Here is a 23,728-nt window from a genome sequence, read left to right as displayed (position 1 = left end):
AGAAAGGGGGTGCCGGGGACGCGCCCCTTAGGGGCCCTGAAGCAGGGTGGAGGAGGAGGGAGCGCGGACTCGCAGCGGGGGGCACTTTCTCCGGCTGCTCGCCCACTGGTGTGCGAACCTGCCGGGTGCCCAGGGGTGGAGCCGGGGCCGCCCCTGAGGTCCCAGGCGGGTCCCCGGCCGCCCCCTCCTCCGGGACCCCGTCCCGTCCCGCCCCCACGCGCCTGCCCACGCGGGGAAGCCCACGGACTAAGCTCACGCGAGCCCGGGTTCCTGTTTGATAACATTCCGCGTCGCCCCCTGTTTGTTTTTATTGTGTCAGAAAGGGAGAGAATTTCAGAATTAAAGCTGAAAAAGCCATCTGTTTCCAATGAATCCCCCATAGTTTTTCACAATGTTTTTGGCAGATCGCTGCTTTCAAATTCCTCCGAGCCCGGACCTCTTGTTTTTGTTGGGGGAAGGGAGACCAACTCCACAGAGAAGCATTTGTTCCTTCCCAAACGCTCCAGTTTCTTTACTTTTTTTTTTTTTCCTTTCGGGGGGAGGGGGAAGGCACGAAACTTAAATCCCCGGTCTGTTTTCTTTATAATGTTTCATAAAACTTTATTTCATTTTGGCCATATGCTACTCACAGCCTGGAAACGCCAGTTAAATCCTTTATACCCATTTTTCTCTTGCTAAAAATACAAATAAACCCAGTGTCACGGGCCAAATGGTGCCGGTTGCAAGGCGGGATCTCCCGGGAGGCTCCATTGTGTTGCGGGGTGCCGAGGTGTCTGCAGAAGTGCGAGCTTGTTTCGCTCTGCGGCCAGACGCGAATCCGCAGCTCCCTGCGCACCACCGAGCTCTTTGCGAGAAAGGATTTCAGTTAGACTGGGATTGGGTTATTTTGTTTTGCTTCCCAGCCAACTGGGTTTCAGGAACTGGCAGAACTGGGCAGTCCGGGCTCGGCCTGGCTGCAAGTTGGGGCTGCCGGCGGGCGGACCATGCTGGCAGCGGTAAGGGGCAAGGGATCAGTTTACCTTCTCGCCCCAGCCCCGCTCCCGGGCCTCCCGCGTTAGCGGGGTCCAGCGCGCCCAGCTCACTTAGCAGCTGCGTGCCCCAAGGGCATCCCGGAGAGCCTCAACCTGCTCCCAGCTCTGGATTCCACTGGGGAGGCCCCGGGCAAGGACGATTTGGGGGGGGGGGGGGTCAGTGACCCAAAGAGCCCTTGGACTCCCATGCGCCCCCGTCCCGGAATATTAGCACCACTATATAGTGAGCCCAACAGCGGGGTGGCCTACTCCCGCCCCACCCCCACACCTTTTAAAAGGCTGTTCCCCTTTCTGCAGAAGGGTCTGGCCGAAAGGCTGATTTGATTCTCTTCCCAAAACTAAATAAATAAATAAATATAAATAAATAAATAAAAAGGACAGTCTTCTTTAAAAAAAAAAAATCCACCTTTTGGAGAAGCAGGACTTTGCCAAGTGTGTGCATCTCGGTTTGGTCTAGATAAAGATCCGGCCCATTGGAAGTTTAATCAGATGGGTTGATAAATAGCTTTTGTCCCTTGGCTGCCTTGGGGGATGTGATCTCAGCTCGGAGCTGAAATTGAGAAGGGGGGCTTAGAGGCCCTTAAAACAACACCTTCCCGCTCTTAAAGGGGCAGCGCTTGTTAACTGCTGGACTTGGGCAGAGGAAAGGGAGGGCCCTCTGGAGGGACGGAGAGGTAGGAGGCAGCTGCCAGCACCCGGTAGTGGTGTTTTCCTGGTTGCTCATTTCATGTCTCCATCTGAAGAACTTTATTTTCAAGTATCGCCCCCCCCCCCCCGCCCCGTGGTCCCAGGAAAGCTGGTGGGTTATATAATTCTCAACGCGCATTCCATCACTTTTGTTTCCTAGAAGCCCATTTCATTTTTGGCTTCAAGGCTGGTAACTAAAACCTGGCAGATAGAACAGATAGCTGCAGCACGGTCATGCCAACTGGCTCGTGTTTCTTCTAATTTGAGGCCTTGACAGCTGCATTTAGTCAAAATTGCCCACCTTACTGAAAACTGAGCTTCCAGTCTCCCCACACCAAATACACCGGGGGCTCCAAAAACTTGCATGCCCAAGGAATCTGGGTCAGAAGACAGTTCCTTAAGAAAGCGATGAAATGGGTCATTTTCGCCACGAAGAGGCGGACAGACTGTCCTCTTCTTTGACCCAGTGGCAGAGGAGCCGCTCTGGACTAAAGTCAGAGAAGCCACGGGTCCGATGGAGAGCAGGGAGGGCCGGGTGGGTGCTGGAGAAACACGAAGCATTGGCAAGTGCAAGGCGTGGAGACCCCCAGGGGCCCTGCGTGCCTTGGCCTCTCCCACTGAAGACAGGTGGAATCTGGCTGCAGCAGGCATGTGAAAGAATCGGTTTGTTCAGCGCTGGTTAACTTGAACAGCTGCCAGGAGTAAACCCATAGGAGTGCAAATTAAATCGGACATAGTTATGTGGAGAAAGATGCCTTGACCTCTGCAGACTGAGAGGGCTTGTGTCTTTGGAGAGTGTTTACAAGTACGCGCCCAGTGCCCGTGGCGCACTGGCATGCCTACTGTGGTCCCGACTCAGTGGCAGCCCTCGGGGGCCCGGCAGATCCCCAGCCTCCTGATGGGAAAGGGCTCTGTGGTGTTTCTCAGGCTACAAGGGTGTGTCTTGGATGATGGTGTGCCCACAGTGGATGTGGATGGACCAGTGGCCACGTCTAGTTGCGGGGCAGGTGGGGGGGGCAGGTAAATAGATACTTCTTAAACTTGGAAACCACTGTGACTTCCTAAAACAGACTTCTAAGAGAAGCCCTTCAAAGGGTTGTAGATACGTTGACATGCTCCTGTCAACTTCGTAAGGATGCTCTCTGTACTGTAGCATGGGGGTTCTTCAAATCCGGTCCCTGGACCAGCATACTGACCCTCCCCCCGGGGGGGGATGGTTAGATGTACCAGTTCTCGGCCCACACCAGACCTACCCAAGCCCATACTCCGGGGTGGGACCCCGCAGTCCGTACTCCACCAGGCCCTCTGAGGGCTCTGATACATGCTCGAGTGGGAGGACTGCTCTTCTAAGGATTATTGCCTGTCTTTTCCCCTTGTTTCTTTCCCTTTTAAACCGCACCTGTTACAGAGACGTTAGTCCTCAGGAGGGAAACTAAGGCTTGGGGAGACCGAGGCTCTCTGCGGTGTCCAAGTGCCTCTGTGTCATTACCGAGATGAGAGAAGTTCTCCCAGAGCTGGTATTTAGAAACGTGCAAGCAAGTCAATTTGCTTACCACATTTTTGTCCTCCCAGTGGGACTTGGTGTCCCAAAGGGAGAGAATAAAGTGATGTTTGGTTGCAAGAGCCAGAGGACAGCAGAGCCAGCCAGCAGGTCGGTGTATGTAGCAGCAGAGCCTTGGGTCACAGGGAGGGCGGGACATAAGATCCCATGGATGGTTTGCCCCTTAGCACCTGAGGGTGAACTGGGAGTAAGGGGAGGATTTCTGGTCTTGTGGTTGAAGGGAAACCTGTCTGCAAGTTTCAGGTAATTGCTAGCAATCACCCCAGAGCTCAAAGGAGAAGTGGGGACAGGTGATCCATGGGCTCAGATAAGGACAATCGATGCGATGGGGAAAAGGGGGTCCCAGGACCCTGTGGAGGTAAGAGGACAAGGTGGGGACCAGTTTATAGGTTGGAGGACACGTGGTTCCAACGAAAAATCCTCTCTTCGGTGAAATATGCAAGGCGCTGCACAGAACTGGGCAGAGAACCCCAACTTTATGTTTTGATTGAGTGGTTAGCTACCATGCTGTTCTCATGCTTGGCTGAATTCTACCTGCGGAAAACTGAAGGCTCTGTTTCTTCTAGAGTGAGCAACTCATCCTAGCACACCCCGGACTTTTCTAATTTTAAAGCTGAAAGTCTGGTGTCCTTAGAAACCCTCTCAGTTCTGGGCACACCAAGATGGTGGCTCACCTTGGATTCCCCCCGCTCCTGCCCCCCGGGACTAACGCCTGCCCTGAGTCTGTCAGCGACTGCCCAGAACCCTGAAGCCCTGAGTGTGACACGGCCCCACCATTCAATCCAGGTGCTTGGGGCTGGGCCTCCTTCCTACACCCTTTCCTGCCTGTTGCCATTGTCTCCTTGCTACAGACAGCTGCCCAGCCCTAAGACCCGCCTCTCAGACCACCCGCCCCGTGCACACCCCCAAATGAATTGTTCTAAAAGTCCTGCTCCGGAACTCGTGCCTCCTCATAGCCCTCTTTGGAACAGCCAAAAGGGAGGACCCTCTGACTTCCGGCCCCCTGCGCTTTTCCCAAGCTTCATTCCCATGGCTTCTCGTACATCCCCAGGCTCCAGGTCCCTCCTGCCTCGCCCCACACACTGACACCACCCCAAACACCTTCCCTGTGGGCAACCCCCAGACCTTCCTTGCTCATGCCATTGCCCAGTTTGGAATGGGAATGCCCCCTCAATCAAAGCCCAAGTTCAGAGCTGTCTGTCAGGGTCCTGTGCCATCCCTCCAATGACCTAGACACCTGTCCCCTTGGCTGCAGACACCTGTGCTTTCTCGCAGGTTCATTGCTTCGTGGGTCCTGGGTTTTCGTTCTCTCCTAAATCACCAGTTCTGTTTATTAGGGCAGAACCCCATTTTCTTTTTTTTTTTTTATTTATTTTTATTTATAAGACAGAGATAGAGACAGCCAGCGAGAGAGGGAACACAAGTAGGGGGAGTGGGAGAGGAAGAAGCAGGCTCATAGCAGGAGCCTGACGTGGNGGGGAAATGTAGGGTCCTTGGGTTTTTGGCATTTATGTTTTGTTTTTTTCCGCAAGAGACAGAGACCACGGGGGGGGGTTCCCCCAGATACCCCAATCTTTTTTCTAAAATAGCTTTTTTTTGGTTATAAAAGCAATACTCATTTTTAAATCTAAAAACCAAAAAGGATAAATAAGTAAATGAAAATAACCCAAATTCCAACCTCCCACAGACAGCCATCAGTACTTAAGATTGTGCACATCCCTGGAGACATACTACCTTATATTGTTCTCTCCAAAGTATGATCATTTGAATGGAGCACAATAATTTTTAAAGCTCTTTTCATTTATTGAGTGGCCGCAGTATACCAGGCACTCTGCCCAAATGCTTTAAATTCAACACCTCATGAGATCACCACACCTTCCTCACGAACGCTCTCACAACCACTGTCCTGAAGAGGAGACAGAGGGTCAGAGAGGTTGCCTGTTACACAGCTAGCTAGTGACAGAGCCAGGGGGAGTACACTGACCCCTGCTCTTACCCATATCCCCGATTTTGAATAAACACGCTCATTAAGTTCATTTCGTGGCATATGAGAGTTTGTGCTATGTAGCATATGAGGCTTCAAGGTGGGGAAAAATAAGGAACAAAATTGAGAGATATTCGCTAGCAGAAGGAAGAGTGACCACATTCTCTGCGGCCCTAGCGTTTTTCCTCTTCCCAAGGGCCCTCTCTGCTCCCTCTCCGTCCCTGGCTTAGTATTTCAAAGAAGAAGATGCCACCCAGCCATAGGTCAGTAAAACAAGTTGGCAGGGCTATCGTTGTGCAAATTTTCCCAAGTCAGATTTATGTCTTTTGGGTTTTGCTTATTTATTCATTTCATGCACCATTTCACCCAAGCAGTCGGAATACCGAGACGCCTATTAAAGTGATCCGTCTGCTCCCAGGTCCCTGCAGAAAGGGGCCCATTATTGCTCCCCATGCTAAGGAATGTCCCATGAACACAGGCTCCCACATGTGTGCGCCAGCCGGGCCGGTGCCCAGCTGGCGTGCCTTTGCCCTCCCACTGCATGAGGAAGGTGGAGGAGGGAGGCCTGCTGCGGACGGCGGTGAGGGCGAAAAAGCCACTTCAAATGAATTTGGACCTGGAGCAGCCAAGCAGATGAGCCCAGGGCTGCCAGAGGCCGAGCCAGGATGGAAAATTATCATTTCGAGAGCCAGCCCTAGACTCAGGAAAAGGGGTTATGCCTCAAAGCACCAAGACCAAATTGCTCACCTGAGAGCTTCAATTACATCAGAACAGTGATGTCTTTGCCCGTAACCCCCCTCCTTGTGGAACCCGGGGTGGCTCAGTGCTGTGCCCTAAGACAGGATGCTCTTGGCATGGCATGTCGCTCCCTGCTCAGCCCTTGGCCCACATGGGTCACCCAGAGGAGCCCCTGGCCGCCTGACTGACAGGCCTGCCTGTGGCCTTAGGCCTGCGGCATACACAGGTGCTTTCTGAATGTCCTGTGTCCTGTTTGCCCTTGATCGGGCTCCACAGGGCCCCGGGGGAGCGGGGGAGGGGGAGGGGTATCCAGTTTGGCAAGCTGAGGTGTGCCCTTTTCCTTGGCACTCAGCGTGCTTTCTTGCAGCAACTTGGCATGCGTGGCTGGGGCGGAGCGGCCCTGGCTGTGTGGGACAAGGGGACAGTGCCTCCTGCCTCAGCTCAGCTTGGTGGGTGGCAGTGGGCCACCTCTTCCCATGGGGGGGCAGTGAGTAACACCCCCCCCGCCCGTGCCCCAGGCTTCCCCTTCCTCCGTCAGTGGAGATTCTCTGAAACGTCCTCTTGCCTGGCTCCTTCCTTCCTCCGTCAGTGGAGATTCTCTGAAACGTCCTCTTGCCTGGCTCCTTCTCCCATAGGCCAGTTCCTGGAGGAAGCTCCCAGAAAGGTCCTCATACCTTCAAGGGTTCAAGGGAGTGGCCGACTAGGTGGGTTCCCTGGGACGATCTTGGGCTGCGCCGGAAGGAATGCTTTTTAGGAAAGATGATCACTTCTGGCTCTCTGCGGGTGAAGTCAGGGAGAGAGGCTTCTGTCCCTGACAGAATACCCAGGCTGTCACCTGGGTGTGTCCCTCGACGTATCTGGTGTCAAACGCTTCGATGGTTGACTCCAGGATGATCTGGTGCAGTTCCTGCGGAAGGAACACAGACGGGCGGGTTCCAGGCATCTCGGAACTCAAGGAGACTCCAGGACACTGGCCAGGCCACAGTGTGCACATCCTCGCACCAGATCCATGCGCTGCCCCATCCTTGATTCCATGTTGAGGGACAGAAGGGGGTGGGGAGTGGCCTGTCGCTCCTGCTGCTGCTGCCACAGCCAGAAGCCCAGCCTGGCCCCCCACCTCCTTCAGGACCCGCATCACAGCTTGATGATAGGTGGTGAGCCCCCGTGCCTCCATGGCCCACAGTGGGTGGGGGGCAGGAACAGGAGGTCTCAGGCTTCCGTGGCGACCTTTCCTCTTTTAAGCCATTCTGCGAGTGTTCTGCCTGCTTCTACCCCAGACTAAAGCTACCACCTCCTAAAAATAGTATTCTTTTTTTTTTTTTAAGATTTTGTTTATTTATTTGACAGAGACAGCCAGCGAGAGAGGGAACACAAGCAGGGGGAGTGGGAGAGGAAGAAGCAGGCTCCTAGGAAGAAGCCTGATGTGGGGCTCGATCCCAGAATGTTGGGATCACGCCCTGAGCCGAAGGCAGACGCTTAACGACTGCGCCACTCAGGCCCCTAAAAATAGTATTCTGATCATGCCGTGAACCTACTGAACATTCTCCGGGGGCTCCGCACCATCAGCCACATCTAGTCAGAAATCCTTAGGCTGGGGTCCAGTCGGGAAAACAAAACCACCGGGTATTTCCACGGAGGGACCATAGTATCGGGGATTGCTGGGTGCTTGTGCGAGCACCTTCGGAAGGGCCACGAGGGACCACAGAGGCACGCACACTGCAGGAAGGCTTTGCCACCCCTGGGGCGTGGAGGACCAAGGGAAGAGATGGGGGGGCAGGTCTCCTGGGAGGGTACTTTGGGCAGGGTGATAGAAACAGCCTGAGGCCAGCGCCCCCTTGTGGTGGAATCTAACGGAGCTGGGGGACAAGAGGAAAGGGCTTTGGATCCCCTGGCCCCCCACACACAGCAGAGGAAAGCACTTTAGAGCTCGGTGACATTTGCTACCGGCAACCAACCAGCATGTCAGCTCCAGCCAACCTCCGCTGTTCTCGAGGCCCCTGTGCTTCCAGACCTCTGTCCCACGTCACCAGCCAAATCCCACTTGCCCTTCCAGACCTGGTTGAAATGCTACTTCCCCGATACTCTCTCCTGCCTCTGTCCTTACATCTTTGTTGTGACTTGGGATTCACATTAAAGTGTTTGCTCGGCTTTTCCAGAACTTTGGAGGCTTGTTGCAGGAACGGCATGAAGCACCTGCTAGGGTCCAGAACTTCCAGCAAGTTCAATGAATCCAGGCAGCTGCTGTCTAGCCACCCACCCACCCCCACCCCAGCTGGACAAAACCAATTCGATCCTGGGCCTTGTATTCCAAACAAGCCTTACCCCTTTAAGAGGAGGCAGGTTTTTCCCTCTCCCGGCTCACCCCACCCCTCCTACCCAGCCGCTGAAACCCGATCTAATCCCTTTGCACGCGGGTAATTTATTGGTCTATTGGGCTTTTCTTGGTGGCAAATTGTATTGTCTTTATTCCTGGGTTCTGGCCGTGGAGCGGCTCGCCGCATTCCTGAGACTCGTTTCTCAGGGCGCTGCTCCCCACCCCCTCGGCGCACAGTGAAATAAGTTTTATTGGGCTTCTTTGTTATGCAAACAGGGCGGTAATAATCAGGCTATTATTCCGAAAGATTGGGCTTGATTAACAGTTCAAAGGAGGTCTCCGAAAGCAGCGAATGCCGCGCCGGGGCATAAATATTTCCCTCCTGCCCGGGTGGGTATGGCTGGTGCTCGAGCTCCCTGCCCCCGGCTTGCTGTTTCCGAGAGGCGCTGGGTTGCTATTGAAAGGAAAGGAATTAAGTCAGGCAGGCTGTGAGGCTCTGATGGCTCTCGCGGGCGCATCTCAGCCCACAAAGGAGGCAGTCTGGAGCCCACCTCCCCCCAGAAGTGAAATGTTACCTATGCGGGGTGCCGGGGCACGTGGAAGCCCCCCAGCCTCCCCTGCAGACCTAGCAGAGCACGGGGCGGGGGGGCTTAAAAAAGGCGTCAGATCTGCTAAGATGCTTTGAGTGCAGGGTGGGGAAGATGAGGGGCCCCTGCTCTCAGGTGTTGCGGGCAGGAGGGGACCCCTCAGCTGGGGCGTCGATGGATGACGCAGACCTTTCAGTGAGGCCCACAGCCTCCAGAGGCTGAGGAAGGCGACACGCGAGAGCCGAGGGGTCATCTTCAGTGTTTGCAGGGTGGTCCCATGTGAATTTTTTCTGTGCGACTCTAGACAAGAGCTGAGGGCCCTGGGATATCCCAGGAGGCAGACACAGGTCTGCAGCTGGAGCTGTCTGGAGCAGGGGGGCCAGCCCTGCCCCCACAGACTTCGGGAGGTAGTGGAGGCCAGATGCCCACCTGGCAGGGATGGTACAGGGAGATTTTCTGCCGTGGAGACTGGCTGGAGGTGGAAACCTGTGACCAGTGACCCTTGGCACCCCTCCGACCCCAGGGTTCTAAAGCTCCATGGTGCATCTTGCGAGGCCAGCAGTTTGGTCACAATGTGACCATTAGGTAAAGTGATCTTGACTAAGTCGATGGCACAGAGAGCCAAGGAGTCCCGGCCCCAGTTGCACGAGCCAGGAGGAGAGGCCCCAGAGCCCCCCTGCCCAAGAACGCAGCAGCTAAGATGGAAGTGACGCTCAGGAGAACTGACTTCCCATCAGGTTCTTGATCTCCTGGCTCTGTGCATATTGGCGGTCTTGGATCCATGCAGAGGTGGCCAGAGGGCCAGAAGGGGCCGTTCTGTTGTCCGCAGGAACCAGGCAGGGAGGGGGCAGCCGCCACCTTCTGTCCCCCGGGAAGCCCCAAGGGTGGCTCGCCCTGAAAAGCCCATCTCCTCTTCCTGCCTGTATGAGTTGCAGTAAGATTGGTTTCAACCTCATACTTTCCTCTCCTTTCTTCCTTCCTTGGACATTCACAACAGAAAAAGTCCAAGGCTTCCTGCCTGGAATTAAGGTCTCGTGCTTTTTTTTTTAAGATACGGTCCATAAAAATCAGCCCCTCTGTGGTTTCTTTGGCAGGTGACACCGCAGCCGAGAGCTTTTCCTTTTGATGCGGGGCCAGGTTACATTCAGGCTTCTGACCTGGGGTGGCCTCCAGCCCATGATTTAGCGGAGTAGACACGGGGCAGCAGGATGACTCCAACGGGGGATCAAGGGCCCCTCGGCTCTCCACCCGTGGGGACTGTCCAGCCCTGGCATGCCCGAAGCCCTTCCGTGTGACCCCCAGGAAATGCCGGCTCATGCATGACCACTTTAGGCAGCCGGGCCCAGGAGGGCTGCATTACGCCGGGAGAGAAGGGGGGGGCCCTCAAGTCTGGCCCCAGTTGGTCCCTGGCCTCTTGGAAGCCATTCCCCACCCTGAGCTCTGGCTCCTCCATCTGTAGTGGGAGTGCTTGGACGGGAACCTTAAACGAGGGCTCACCGTCCATTTGGGGGGTGGTCACTGCCCCGAGAACCAAGGGATGGTGATGGTCATACGTCAGGAACTGGGCGTGGTCAAAGAAAACATATCTCCCTGTTGGGAATTTCAGGACCTGGATCCTTCTCAGCTGGTGTCCCCAGAAAGGTAGGGCACACGCACTTTGAAAAGCATAGAAAAGAGCCCCCCAAAGCCTGTTGGCTGTGTGAGCCAGGCGCATGCGCACGTATCAAATGAAGATAAAAATTCTTGCCCGCTGATTCAGAGTAGCAGCTGGGTCTGCTGTTCAAGCGGTCTGCCGTCTACACAGGCCAGGGAAGATCGGGGCGTCACTATTGTCATCATTATTTCTTTTTTGGAGAAGCCCCTGTATCCTGTGGGTCCAACCCCTGCCGCACCCCCTGCGCTCCCCCCCGCCCCACGCTCGCATGCGTGCACCGCCCCTGCCCCGCCAGCCCCGTGAAGGGCAGAGCCCCCTCTTCGTTGTCTTTGTCTTTATGGCCCACAGCACGAGTGTGAAATTACCTAAGGTGAGAGAGGAGGGAAAAGCAGCTTAGGGCCTGAGAGCTGTGGTTTGCCTCCCTCCTCCGTCAGGGCACCTGAGTGGAGGGGGCTATGTAATGCCGCCAGGCCTCAGTTTGCCTGTCTGTCGAATGGGCATAGCACATGACCGTAGGGCTGTCATGGGGTTAACGGAGATACCTGTACAATGTGTTGTATACAGTAAGTGCTCAGCACACATTAGCTGTGAGGTAGATCTGAGTCTCCCCCACAGATTACTATTTAAGCAAGCCAAGTTAACAGAAAACTGACTTCCACTCAGCTTCCTTCCAATGCTCTCAGGGTTGGCTTACATCGGCTCCCCTGGTCCCTGAAGTACTGAGGAAGGTACTGATGCATCTCCGTGGCACAGAGCGACACTGAGCTCAGAGAGGTTAATGGATCTGCCCATGGCCACACAGCACTGAGCGCCGGAGCTAGCATTGGACCCACAAGCCTCTAGTTCATAGAGAAGGAAACTGAGGCAGAGCCAAGTTCCCCCTACAGGGACAGAGGGGACAGAGCAGGACTTCGAGCCAGACACTCTCCCTCCAGTGCCCACTGCCCACCACCCCATCTGGCCAGTGTCACCTTCACACATCTCCAGGTCTGTCCCTAGTCCTGGGTGATAGCATCAGGAGCATTCTCCAGATGACCGAGAAATGGGATCAGCAGGACTTCAGGGGAGTGAGGGGCTGGAGGAGTTCACCCCTCTGTGGACCCTGCCTGGGGTGGAAGGCCTATACCTCTTGGGTGCAGGGGCAGCCCCAGAATGACCTCGGTCGCCCCCTGGGGGTGGTGGGCGGAGCTGCCATCACCACTCTCGGTCAGCTCTGAGAGGGGGAGGGGAGCAAGTGAAGGAGCCCCGCTGAGTTGGAAGTGAGAGATGAAAGGCCTAGTCTCCAAGGGCTGAGGGCCTGCGGGGGGCGATGGGGGGGCAGGACTGCTCAGGGTTGGCAGCTGCGTCCCTGCTGGGTTTGCCCCTTGGGAAAGCCGCCTCCCCCTTTACCCCTTCTGCAGCCCCCTCCCACCCCCAAAGGAAATGCCCCATTCACACATTCCAGACTGGCGGGGCTCCAGCAGGTGCTAACTTGGCCCTTTCGTGACTACTGAAAGGAAAATGGCCCAACTCTAAAGAAGTGTGGCTTGTGGGCCAGCAACATGGGCCTCCTTCTGGAGCCTGGCAGAAATGCAGAGCCTCAAGCCCACTGAGGCCTGACCCAGCCCTGGTTGTGCACGGGGACATTTGAAGAGCGCTGCTCGGAACAGAGGATTAAGGGCCAGCCACATCTGTGCTGGCAGATCCCACTTGATGACCCCAGAGCAGGGAGGGACCCCCTTTCGGGGCACCTCTGTAGGATTTCGGTCACGAACCCCAAACATACTAGAGAGCTCTGCCACTGGGACACTGCTCTGAGCCTTTTCAAGGCTGTGAAGACATCAGACTCTATCACCACCTGTGGAGCTGCCCGTGGGTGGGGATAGAGCCATAAATGGGGGTCAGGAGTGAGACACCCTGCATACCCCACATTGTGTGCAGGCTGGTCATTCCTGACCCCTGCCTTTGAGCCGCTGCACACCCTGAAAAGCGGCCCCTGGGAACTGGTCTATTGGGGCAAGGCCACAGAGCGCCTGGGGACCACGGGCCTCCGGGTATGGTGGGGCACTCTTGCAGGAGGGGTCCTCAGGGAGAGGCTGAAGGTCACAGGTGGTGAAGTGTGCCCTTGAAGCACTCAGCCGCTGGCAGGCGGAGGCGATCATGAATGTGCTAATTGTATGATGACGCGGAACTGCCCTCGGCCTGGGCTCTTAGGTCCAACAGGCCAGATGCAAAGCCTGCTTCAGCTTCTTCCCGGAGACCTGGGGCCAGAAAAGCAGCCAGCTGAGCCTGGGTGCCCCTCGGGGAGGTGGGCAGGGCAGTGGGACCTGGCCCTGGGCCGCCGAGAGGGCCGGCCGAGCCAACACCAGCCCGAGACAGAGTTAGTAACTGTGAGTTCGCTCTCTGCTGTCCCGGGTCAGCTCTGGCGGAGCTGAGGCCAACACAGCTCTTGCTTGGGTTGCCGCCATCTGGTCATAAAGGGACAGGTGGTGGCCTTTCTCCCCTTTGGGCATGCTGAGTGCCAGAGGGGGACCCGAGCCTGGCTGCAGGCAGGGCTCCCGAGGCTGGCAGACTGGTGGGCGGTGGGCACAGCCCGGGTGGCTGCCACATGGCACAGGCCCGTGTCCCACTCGGATCCGTTTCTCTGACATCCCAAACGCCGCGATTCTGAAAAAGCAGTATCACAGGTCAGCACCCCCTGCGCCCGGAATCGGTGAGGCTGCCTGAGCGGGCCGCGCGTGGGGGCAGCTGACCAGAGACGGAGAGTTGGTGGCCCCCCCAGCCAGTGCCTTTGTACCGTGTTCCTCTGCACAGCACCCCGTCCACTCACACCTCCACCACGAGGGGCTCCTTCACTTTCTCCCACACAGGCCACATTAGCCTTTCGCAGGGTCACTTGGGCCTTGGGTGTCTTCTATGGGTTTGGTGAAATCTGAAGACAGCAGGGCCAGAGAATCTTCTAGCTGCCTTTCAAGGGACACCTGCCCCCAGGAGCACACCTCTGTGGGAGGGAGACCGTGGGAGGGAGGGGGGTCTCAACGAGTGCCTTTCCCCTGTTCACCCCAGGTGCCTCTAAATGGCAGTTAATTACCCCCTCGTATTAACCAAATCTGCTTAAGTCAGCACGCGTCTTCAACTTAAAGCTATGAAAATGGAAAATCTGTAGCCCTTATATTAAATTTGCTTTATTTTTCCTAATACACATTGAAGTAAATATGTAACTTCTCAAAAGAAAAAATGTCTACCCAGACCGCCCCCCCCCCCGAAACAACCTCATTTGCCAGCAGTGGAGACAAATACAGGGGAAGCTAGGAGAGGTGCCTGAATTTTAAGACAAGCGCGGGCTCCCCGTGCCCAGGTGTGTGACCTGGGAGGGCCAGCTTCAGCTCCACGCAGGTGGGAGTAGATCTCTAAGAGATAGGCCATCCAGGTGCCCGGGCACAGAGCAGCTGCTGAGATGATTCTTAGCCTGCCCTTACGTATTTCTGCCCCTGGCTTTATTGGCAACTTGATTTTGGAGGTAAAAAGCCAGCACCAGGGAAGCAAACTGACTTTTCCAAGGGTTCGAGAGCCAGGCTAGGAGCCCGGTCAGGGGTGCCTGGAGCTATTGCCCCATCCTGCTGTCGATCACTCCAGCATTGGTCTGCAACCCCACAGGCCAGGCCTCCCAGCTGGTCTGCCAGCCCCTTTGCTCCTGGAGCCTGTGTAGAATGTTCTTTCCTGCTGCCGGTCTGCATGGCTGGCCACTGAAGTCAGTAGGGACTGTGCAAAAGAATCTGGGTGGCTAGGAAAGGGCAGGCTCCACGTGTCCAGGTACAAGATTCGGTGTATTAAAGCCACAGTTTGCAGGCATGGTCATTTGTAGCTCATTGTTACTAAGGTCTCAAAGCCTGCGAGTGACTTTTTAAAGAAACACGAATTAAGGCAGATCTAAGGTTATGGCTCTCAGCTGCTTCCCAGCATGCTCTCCTGAGCAGGACAGAGGAGGGAGGGATGGAGCAATGGAGACCAAGAGGGGAGCTGCCCTTGCTTTGCAGGCAAGGTGACCGGACCCAGGCCTTCTGTGACCAGAGCTCATAGAGTAATTATACAAGCCAACATTCACTGACCACCTGCTCTAGTCAGTGCCATTCTTGGTCCTTTGCCACTCTGACCAACCTCATAAGGTACACACTAGTCTGACTCATTTTCTAGGTAAATCTAAGGAGGCACAGAGAAGTCCAGTGATTTGTACACGGTCACACAGTAGCAGAGCCCAGGACACATCGTGGGGCTTAATTCCCAGCTGCATTTCTGTTGATGTTGCCAAAATGCTTGGGGATAGCTTGGCAGTGTCAACAGATGTCAAAGGCCCAAGGGTGGCTTGTCAGCTCCCATAGTCCGGCTGCCCAGAGGCACTGACCGTTCCGCTTTACTGCCTGGGAACCGTGGGAGGGGCCCCCACTGGCCCTTGCGGCGGGCAGCTCTGCACGCCTGGCCCCTCGGGGTCACCCCAGGCGGAAGGCTGGGAAGGGCAGCTTCCGCACCGCACGAGCACCTGCAGGGATTATTTGCCATCGGGGCGCGAACGTGCAGCGCGGGTGGCGCGTCTGGGAGGAGATGTCCTGCGCGTGTGCCTGCGTTGCTGGTCCCCCCGGGTGAGGAGGGCGGAGCCTGCCCTCTGGTCCTGACCACCTGTCCCTTCTTGTGCCCCGCAGCCACGTCCCCGTGCAAGATCCTCAAGTGCAACTCTGAGTTCTGGAGCGCCACGGCGGGCAGCCACTCCCCAGCCTCGGACGACGCCCCCGAGTTCTGCGCGGCGCTGCGCACCTATGCCCTGTGCACGCGGCGCACGGCCCGTACCTGCCGGGGCGACCTGGCCTACCACTCGGCCGTCCATGGCATAGAGGACCTCATGAGCCAGCACAATTGCTCCAAGGATGGCCCCACGTCGCAGCCGCGCCTGCGCACCCTGCCACCGCCGGGCGACAGCCAGGAGCGCTCCGACAGCCCCGAGATCTGCCACTACGAGAAGAGCTTCCACAAGCACTCGGCGGCCCCCAACTACACGCACTGCGGCCTCTTCGGGGACCCGCACCTCAGGACTTTCACAGACCGCTTCCAGACCTGCAAGGTGCAGGGCGCCTGGCCGCTCATCGACAATAATTACCTGAACGTGCAGGTCACCAACACACCTGTGCTGCCCGGCTCGGCCGCCACCGCCACCAGCAAGGTAAGGCTGAGGCTGAGGCTCGGGCGGCCCCGCTGTCGCCAGGGCCCAGACCCCGACACCAACTGCATCCCGCCGCATAGTCTTATTTCCAGTAAATGGGCTGATTATTTACAAAGGAATGTTCTAGAGGGTCTTTGCCCTGAGATAAACCAACCTTTTCCCCCTCTTCACGTTGCGGAGAGTGTGGTATTTCTCAAACTGCTGGATGCTGCCCACGGGGGGGTTTGTGAAATCGGTTTTCCGGGGTCAGAAACTGGCATACACGTGTCACGTTTTATTTTTAACTGGGCAGGGTAGAGCAGGATGGCCTAACCTCGCACGGATGGGAAAGGCAGGTGGCGAATGCGTTGTGCGCGGGAAGGGTACGCATTTTAGGAAGCTTAGTTCCGGTTGTGTGCTTGTGTGCGCGCGTGCTTGTGTACCTGGGCAAACGCTGGGTCCAGGTAAAGGGGGTTTCTTACTGGGGTTGTTGTCCACAAATTTTAGAAACACTCGCCAGAGCACTCGGTTTCAAGCTTTTGGAATATTCTTTTTTTGCCCCCAAACTGTTTTGGTGTAACTCCAGTATTAAATCCCGGTAAAAGGGAAGCCTCCCTACAGATGTGTCTCCATGATCGCCCTCGGGGAGGGCGAACTCTGTTCGCCGTGGACACGTGACCCCAGCACCCCTGGAGGTGACGAAGGTCCCACCCAGGGGCTCTCACGTGGCTGCACGTTTACAAACTGAACAGATTGGAGAAGATAGTGATTCTGGGCCCCCCTCCAGGCTGGTATGACACCAGATCTCTGGGTGGGGTCAGGCTCGTGTTTTGTTTTGTTTTGATTGTTTTGTTTTGTTTTGTTTTGTTTTAAAGCCCCCAGTGATTCTGGCTCATGGAGGGGGTTAGGGGCACGGCTTAGAGGCCAGGACTGTAGGATGCTGCTGGGGTCAGGGCTGCAGGCTACCGTCCCGCGCTTTCTTCTCCTGGTGCCTGCAATGAGAGGCTGCAGTCCCAAGGCAGAGCGGCCGTGCTGTCCGGGAACACGGGGAGATGGAACAAGGAAGGATAGACAAGCAGCTTACTGAGCCTCCCAGGGGCCACCCATGCAGCTTTGCCCTCCTCCCTCGGGCCAGCCCTGTCTGGCTGGGGCAGCTCCCTTTGACACATCCCCAAAGTGGGATGTGCCTCTCCGCCCAGAGTGCAGTGGGCTGGGAACGCGGAGCTAGCTTCTGACCCGGGCCGGGTGGCTCTGCAGACGGGTGGCTCTGCAGACGGGCATGTTCTCGTTTGCCATGAGAGGCAGTCCCCGTCCGGAGCCCCAGAGGTCGCGGAGAGCCAGTCGTCTTCTGACCCCAGAAGGCCTCAGTCTCTGGGTGGCAGGACTCTGCTCACAGGGCCACAGCCCCAGGCAGCCGTGGATGTGGCCCGTGGCCCGGGCACTTGGACACCCCCATCTTCTCCCTCCTCTACCTGCTTCCGGGAGGGTCTCTCACGACCTCCTATTCAGACTGAGCCAGAAGGCACAGCCTCAAGGCCAGGAGGCTGGTGGGCTCTCAGAGTGCAGGGGATGGGGACCCATGTGCCGCCTCAGACCCCCCGGGGGGTTCCGGGTTGGCAGTGGGTCTGTTTTCCTAGCAAAAGCACGTTGCAAGGCGGCACGTTGGGCAGCGCCAGGCTGGTCCACAAAGGGCGTTTCTGTTCCTTCCTGTCCCTCCACACCCCACAGGAGGACAGCGAGGTGACCTGGCAGCCAGGAAAATTCCCGCCATCTGCCTCTGCCCTGGTGGCCCCCACATGCCTCCAGAGGGTCTCTTTCTGGGCCCAGCTGCAGGATAAGAAACAAGAGGGTCTTTGCCCCGTGGATGCCCTCGCAGGCCCTTGGCACCAGGCCGTGAAGCCTAGTGAGTGGCAGAATTCCGGCCAGCGCTCTCTCCACCCTGTCCGCCCTCTCAGCCCTCCACAGAGTGGGGAGGGGGGGCCCACGTCAAGGACCCAGCCGCCTTCCCTGGGGCCCCTCCATCTACCCACCTCCCTCCTTCCCTAGAGCCAAGATAAATGAACGCCGGGAGCCTGAGGCTGCAGCTTCTAAATCCAGCAGCAAACATACTGCGGGAGGGGACCCCGCCTCCCTGTCCCACCCTGGCAGGGGCACACAGGGAAGTCTGAGGGTATGAGAGCGACATGGACCTTAGAAGCCTGTCCCTCCTAACGCAGGCTGGTGTGAGCACCAGATGTGATAACAGAGCCAAGCACAGACCCGGGAGGAGCTGTGGTTTGTGACCTGCGAGGCAGGGTGGGGCAAGAGCCTTTAGGCCACATCCCATCGGGTTCCACAGGCTGGGATGACATGCCCGGGCTTCGAACCTCAGCTCTTCCCTGGCACACCCTGGGACCCTGAGCCCAGCGATGCTGTCCCCAAAACGCATGGAATGATCCAGTCCCTTGAGTGTGTTCTTCAAAGGCCCACTCTGCTCCAGGCTCCCTGCTGGGCCCTGTGGCCAGTGGAAGTGCCCAATCAGGGACGGGAACAGCTCTCCTCCTGTCCCAGCATGGAGCCTCTAGAGAGCATGGGGCTCCCCAGCAGGGCTCAGCCCACTCAGCCCCTTTCTGCTGTGACTTAGGGTCACCTCGGTCTTCCCAGCAAGCCGGGAGCCCAGCGGCCTTCTGTTACCTCCTCACCGTCCAGGAGGCAGCACAAGGCTCGGCCCCCGGAGACCCAGGCACGACAGGGTCCGTGTCTGTGGCCAAGTCAGTCTCGGGCCCCCGGGCAGACCAGGTTACCCGGGTGAGAGACACCGGTGGCCGCTTTCCAGCGCGCTTGGCCTGCCCGCGCCTGTTCCTGTAGGCTTCTACTGCGCAGGCGCGGCGGCTGTGCTCATTCATCGATTCTGCAGACATTTACAAAACAGCTCTCTAGTGCCAGCCTCTGTGCCCGTGCTTCCTCCCTCCTGGCCACTCCCGTGGAGGACAAAGGCAGGCAGAGGGGTGCTTGTGTGGGTGCAGGATGCTCTGCCCGGAGCGCCGGGGGTTGGGGGGGGGGCCTCCTCCGAGCCCTTCTGCAGAGCTCGGCTCCAAAGGACAGGAGTGGAAGACCGGGGGAGAGATGGGGACGGGAGGGCAGCCTGGAGCCCCGGGGGAAGCAGGAGAAGCCAAGGGGCTCTTATCTCGGGCTTTTGTGCCCCCCCAAAAGAGCCCTCTGCCAGCCTCTTCTGCCCACCTGAACCCATTGCCCTCTATCCTCCCCTTGCCCCAAAGGGCCTTGGCTCGTTTCCCAGGATCCGGGCATTATCCAGTCCCGCCCATCCCTCCATTCTCGTAGGTGATCAGGATGTCGTGTATTCCAGCCCAAGCTGACGTTTTAGCCAGCCTCCCGGCTCCGTGGGACTTCCTTCTGTGCCCAGCCCCCAGCTCCACCGCCTCCCTCCAGCTGCACCCAGAGCACCCCATTGTACAGATGAGAAAACCGAGGCTCTGGGAGGAAAGGAACTCGCGCCTCTGCCTTCCCCTGCCCCCTGCTGGTCCCACCTAGAACTTACCATCCATCTGTCCCACCACCTAACTCATCTCCTTGGTCTGTCACCCCCCTGGAGTGTGAGCCCCTTGAGGACAAGGCTCTTGGACTCTCCGGCCCCCTTGTGTGGATACAGCCCCTAGCGCCAGGGGCCTGGTGCGGCGGAGGGGCGTGGGGCCCCCCTGGGGAGGGGGGTGGCAAAGACGGGAGTGGCAGCCGCACCCGTGGCCCAGCTGGCAGCGAGCCGCCCGGCTTTCGACAGGCCCCTTCATGCTGTTACTTGTGGTTGAGTCCTTGGCACTGGTGCTGTCAGCCTTCCAGGAGCCTGTCTCCACAAGAGATGACGGTTAGAGGGAAACCAGCCTTTCCTGTTCCAGGAGACTGATGGCACTTGGAAACCAGCAGCCCCCCCTCCGCCCCCCCTGCGCCCCAGCACACCAGGCAGGGACACCGGAGCCCCTCATCGCTCGCCCCCTCCCCAGTGGCAGGACCACCCACTGCCCAGACCACCCTGGCTGCACCTCCCGGCCCCCCACAGGCAGCCTCCACATCAGGGCGGGCGTTGTGGGATGGGCCAGGAGGTAGAGCTCTGAAGTGGCCATTTTTGTCGGCCAGGGATGGATGTCAGGGTAGCAGCAGGCCTCTGGGGTCCGACAGGTAGGGCTCCAAGCAGGATGGAGGGGCTGGGGCCACCTGTGACATCCCACAGCAAACCAGGGGTGCACAGCTTCCAAGGACAGAGCGGTAGCCTCACAGGGAGAGATGGGGAAATCGAGTCCAGTGCCCCAGGAGCCGTGCCCACCCCGGGCCTCCCAGGGCAGCACTCCCTGGACTCTGGCAGGCCCCCCGGCCTCCAGCTTTGGAGCACCAGTCCCTCCTCGTGTCCCGTGTGGACAGCAGAATGTGTCCCCGTCTGTCCTGACCATTCACCAGGCCCCACAGGCACAGGGCCAGGAGCCCCAAGACTTCCAGGGACCCACGAAAAAGCTTTCATTTGTTTTAAAGTCAGAAGGAAAAAGCAGCAGCATCCAACTTCGACTGCATTAGTCTTGACACCAGTGCGGTCACAAAATGTAATTTTAGTATTTATGTTGGAGGAGGGGGCCCGCGAAGGCCCAAGAGTCTGGAGTCCCCGAAAGTTCCAACTGTGGCCTCTCATCCTCCGTTCTCTGAGTATCAGGGGGAGTAGGGGGGTTTCCCTCTGAAGGTCCAGGCCCCTTGCCTACTCCCGGCCCGGTCACCCCTATGCTTCACCAGTGTGAGCAGTGATGAGACAGGCCCGGACACCGCCGGCCAGGCCCTCGATACCCCATTGGTTTTGCTCAGCATAGAACTTCAGCTTTGCTCCTGAGGCCCCAGGCTGAGGCCACTCCCTGCCTGCTTCCCCCTCGACCTCCTGTCTGTGCCCCTAGCCACCCGCGCACCCCCCGAATTGTAGCCACACTGCCTGGCCTGTGGCAGGGACCCAGACCCCACCCTGGGCCCGGGCCTTTCCCGACCCTGGGCCTGAGACGAGGTCCTTCACAGCTCTCCCGCCTCCCCTTGCCTGTGGGACCTGCTTGCTGTTTCTAGCACGCCTGGGCCCTGCACTTGTCATACCCCCGCTATTTGGCCAGAAACTCCCTTAGCACTTCACGCAGCCGGCCCTCTACCCCAAGGGCTGCCCTAGGCCTTCATTGTGCCCCTCCCACTGCCACATTGCCCAGGGCGCCCAGGCACAAAGTACAGCCACGGCCAAGGCATCCATGTCATCAGCAGCCCCCTGCCCAGGCCCCCTCAGCCTGCAGAGCCTCTGAGGAGGTATGGTACCCCTCAGGAATCCCATTAGATGGCTGGCTAGGCCCCTCCCCTGCTGGGGGCAGGGGACAAGTTCTAGGAATGATGGCCTAGAGGGGTGAGGGCAATGCACAAGTTAGGGGGTGGGGGCTTAGCAGGGGGCCCCAAAAGGCCTGGGTGCCCTCTTGCCCCATGACCCTAGCTCCCTCCCTGGGCTTAGGCTAGAGTTCAGGTCCCAGCTGCCCTTGGTTGGGGGGCAGTGGCCTTAAAGCCACCAGTGGTAAAAAGCAGGCACCTGGGAAGAGGAACGAAAGAGAGTGGTTGTCTCTCCCCCAGATGTGACTCTCGTCTCCAGCCCGTGCAGTCTTCCTAGTTAGGATTATGGGGGAAAGAGCAGCCCGGCCCTTCACCCAGGATAACAAGGGGAAACACACTCGCTCCCCAGGCTGTTTGTCTCCCGTCCTTCTCCCAGGCCTCCCTCCCTGTGGGCTTGTGGCCAAAAAGGGCCAGGGGCTGGAAACCAAGAGACTAAACTCTGCTCTACCTCTTGCTGGCTGTGTGACCTTGGGCAAGTCACTTGACCTCTCTGAGCCTGAATTTCTCCACTATAAATGGGAGGTCACGTCATCCTCCCCTGCAGCGCCCCACGGGACTAGAAGAGGCAGCAAGTGTGCCTGCGTCCGTGGTTCTTAGGAGGACGGTTACCAGTGGAGCTGCCCCGCCATCGGCGTCTGGTGCCTTCCTACTCTCCTTCTTCCCCTTGCTTACCTCGAGGCCTGGCTGGGTGACCCCTCAGGGCAGCCCTGCCACAGTGGCCTCTGCCGGCTTCTGCCTGCTCGTTCTTTCTGTGAGCGGGAGTCTGTCCTCGTCCACCTGCTGCTATGTTCAGCCAGTGGCTTAGAGCCCTTTCGAAGGCATTTGGTGGCAGGTCTGCAGGCGGCTTGACAGATTGTGTTAGGTGGTTGTGGACCGTATTAGTTTCCTGTTGCTGCCGTAACAAATACCACCAACTCCATGTTTCCGACAAGCAGAAATTGATTCTCTTGTAAGCTCTGGAATCGAGAAATCTGAAATGAGTCTTTCAGGGCTACACGAAGGTGTTAGGAGGGTCGGTCCTTCTAGAAGCTCCCAGGAGAAATCTGTCTGGTGCCTCTTCCAGCCTCTGGGTGTGCCCGCATCCCTGGGCTGTGGTCACCCCACTCCAGTCTCTGCCTCTGTGGAAAGAGCCTTCCCGTCTTCGATGGCCCCATCTCCCTCTGCCTCCTCTTAGGAGGACACGTGTGATTCTATTTGAGACCCACCCAGCTAATCCACGATAACTTCTCCATCTGGCGTCCTTACCTAATCACGTCTTCCAAGTCTCTTTTGCATAGAAGGCAACATTCACAGGCTCCAGGAATTAGGGCCTGATATCTTGGGGGCCATTACTCAGCCTACTACAATAGATAATGAATTTTTATTTTTAATTAGCTGTGCTTTTCTTTTTATGGTCCAGGTCTATATATAGTAAATGAGCTGGTTTTCTATTTAGGGTAGTGATCTAAGTTCCCCTTCGACGTCAGTTGTGTTTTTTCTTTTTTTTTAATAAAACAAGTTTTTTGGTTTTTGGTTTTTTACCAAGTGTTTGATTTTAATTCCAGTGTAGTTCACATACAGTGTTATATTAGTTTCAGGTGTGCACTATAGGGATTCACCAATTCCATACATTACTCCATGCTCGTTCATCCCCATCACCTGTTTCCCCCATCCCCCCCACCTCCCCTAGGGGAACCATCAGTTTGTCCTCTATAGTTATGAGTCTGTCTCTTGGTTTGTCTCTCTCTCCTTTTTCCCCCTGTGTCCTAGAGTAAAATTGTTTTAAAAGAAAAATATTACATGCATAATAATGCAGGTGCCACCCAAAGGGGACCAAAATGGGGAGGGACAGCTTGGGGCATCGTGGGGGCTCCTCCCGTCCGTCCCCAGCATCGCCGGCATGGGCTCAGCCTCCCCCACCACCACCATCTCGGCACCACTAACCCCCCCTCTCCGTCCTCTCCCCCCACCCCCACCAGCTCACCATCATCTTCAAGAACTTCCAGGAGTGTGTGGACCAGAAGGTGTACCAGGCTGAGATGGACGAACTCCCCGCCGCCTTCGCCGACGGCTCCAAGAACGGCGGGGACAAGCACGGGGCCAACAGCCTGAAGATCACGGAGAAGGTGTCGGGCCAGCACGTGGAGATCCAGGCCAAGTACATAGGCACCACCATCGTGGTGCGCCAGGTGGGCCGCTACCTGACTTTCGCGGTCCGCATGCCGGAGGAGGTGGTCAATGCCGTGGAGGACCGGGACGGCCAGGGCCTCTACCTCTGCCTGAGGGGCTGTCCCCTCAACCAACAGATCGACTTCCAGGCCTTCCGCGCCAACGCCGAGGGCCCCGGCCCCCGCAGGCCGGCGGCTGCCAGCCCTGCGCCCGTGGCCCCGGACACCTTCCCGTACGAGACGGCCGTGGCCAAGTGCAAGGAGAAGCTGCCCGTGGAGGACCTCTACTACCAGGCCTGCGTCTTTGACCTGCTCACCACGGGCGACGTGAACTTCACGCTGGCCGCGTACTACGCCCTGGAGGACGTCAAGATGTTGCACTCCAACAAAGACAGGCTGCACCTGTACGGGAGGACTCGGGAGCCGCCGGGCCGGGCCGCCGCCGCGGGGCTGCCCCCCGCCCCCCGGCC

The 23,728-nt window shown here is 57.6% G+C and overlaps 1 protein-coding gene across 1 annotated transcript in view; it reads left to right on the top strand.

The window, feature by feature from the left end:
• Positions 1-23,728, top strand: part of RGMA (repulsive guidance molecule BMP co-receptor a) — a 47,247-nt gene that overhangs the window by 17,275 nt on the left and 6,244 nt on the right. The window contains exons 3-4 of the mRNA XM_034668899.1: positions 15,233-15,747; positions 23,070-23,725. Of these exons, the coding sequence (XP_034524790.1) occupies positions 15,233-15,747; positions 23,070-23,725 (1,171 nt within the window). The remainder of the gene's footprint in view (positions 1-15,232; positions 15,748-23,069; positions 23,726-23,728) is intronic.

This window comes from Ailuropoda melanoleuca, chromosome 9 (genome assembly GCF_002007445.2).
Source record: "Ailuropoda melanoleuca isolate Jingjing chromosome 9, ASM200744v2, whole genome shotgun sequence".
Lineage (NCBI taxonomy): Eukaryota > Metazoa > Chordata > Mammalia > Carnivora > Ursidae > Ailuropoda > Ailuropoda melanoleuca.
Note: the sequence above shows the minus strand (reverse complement) of the source record. Positions and strands in the feature narration are given on the sequence as shown.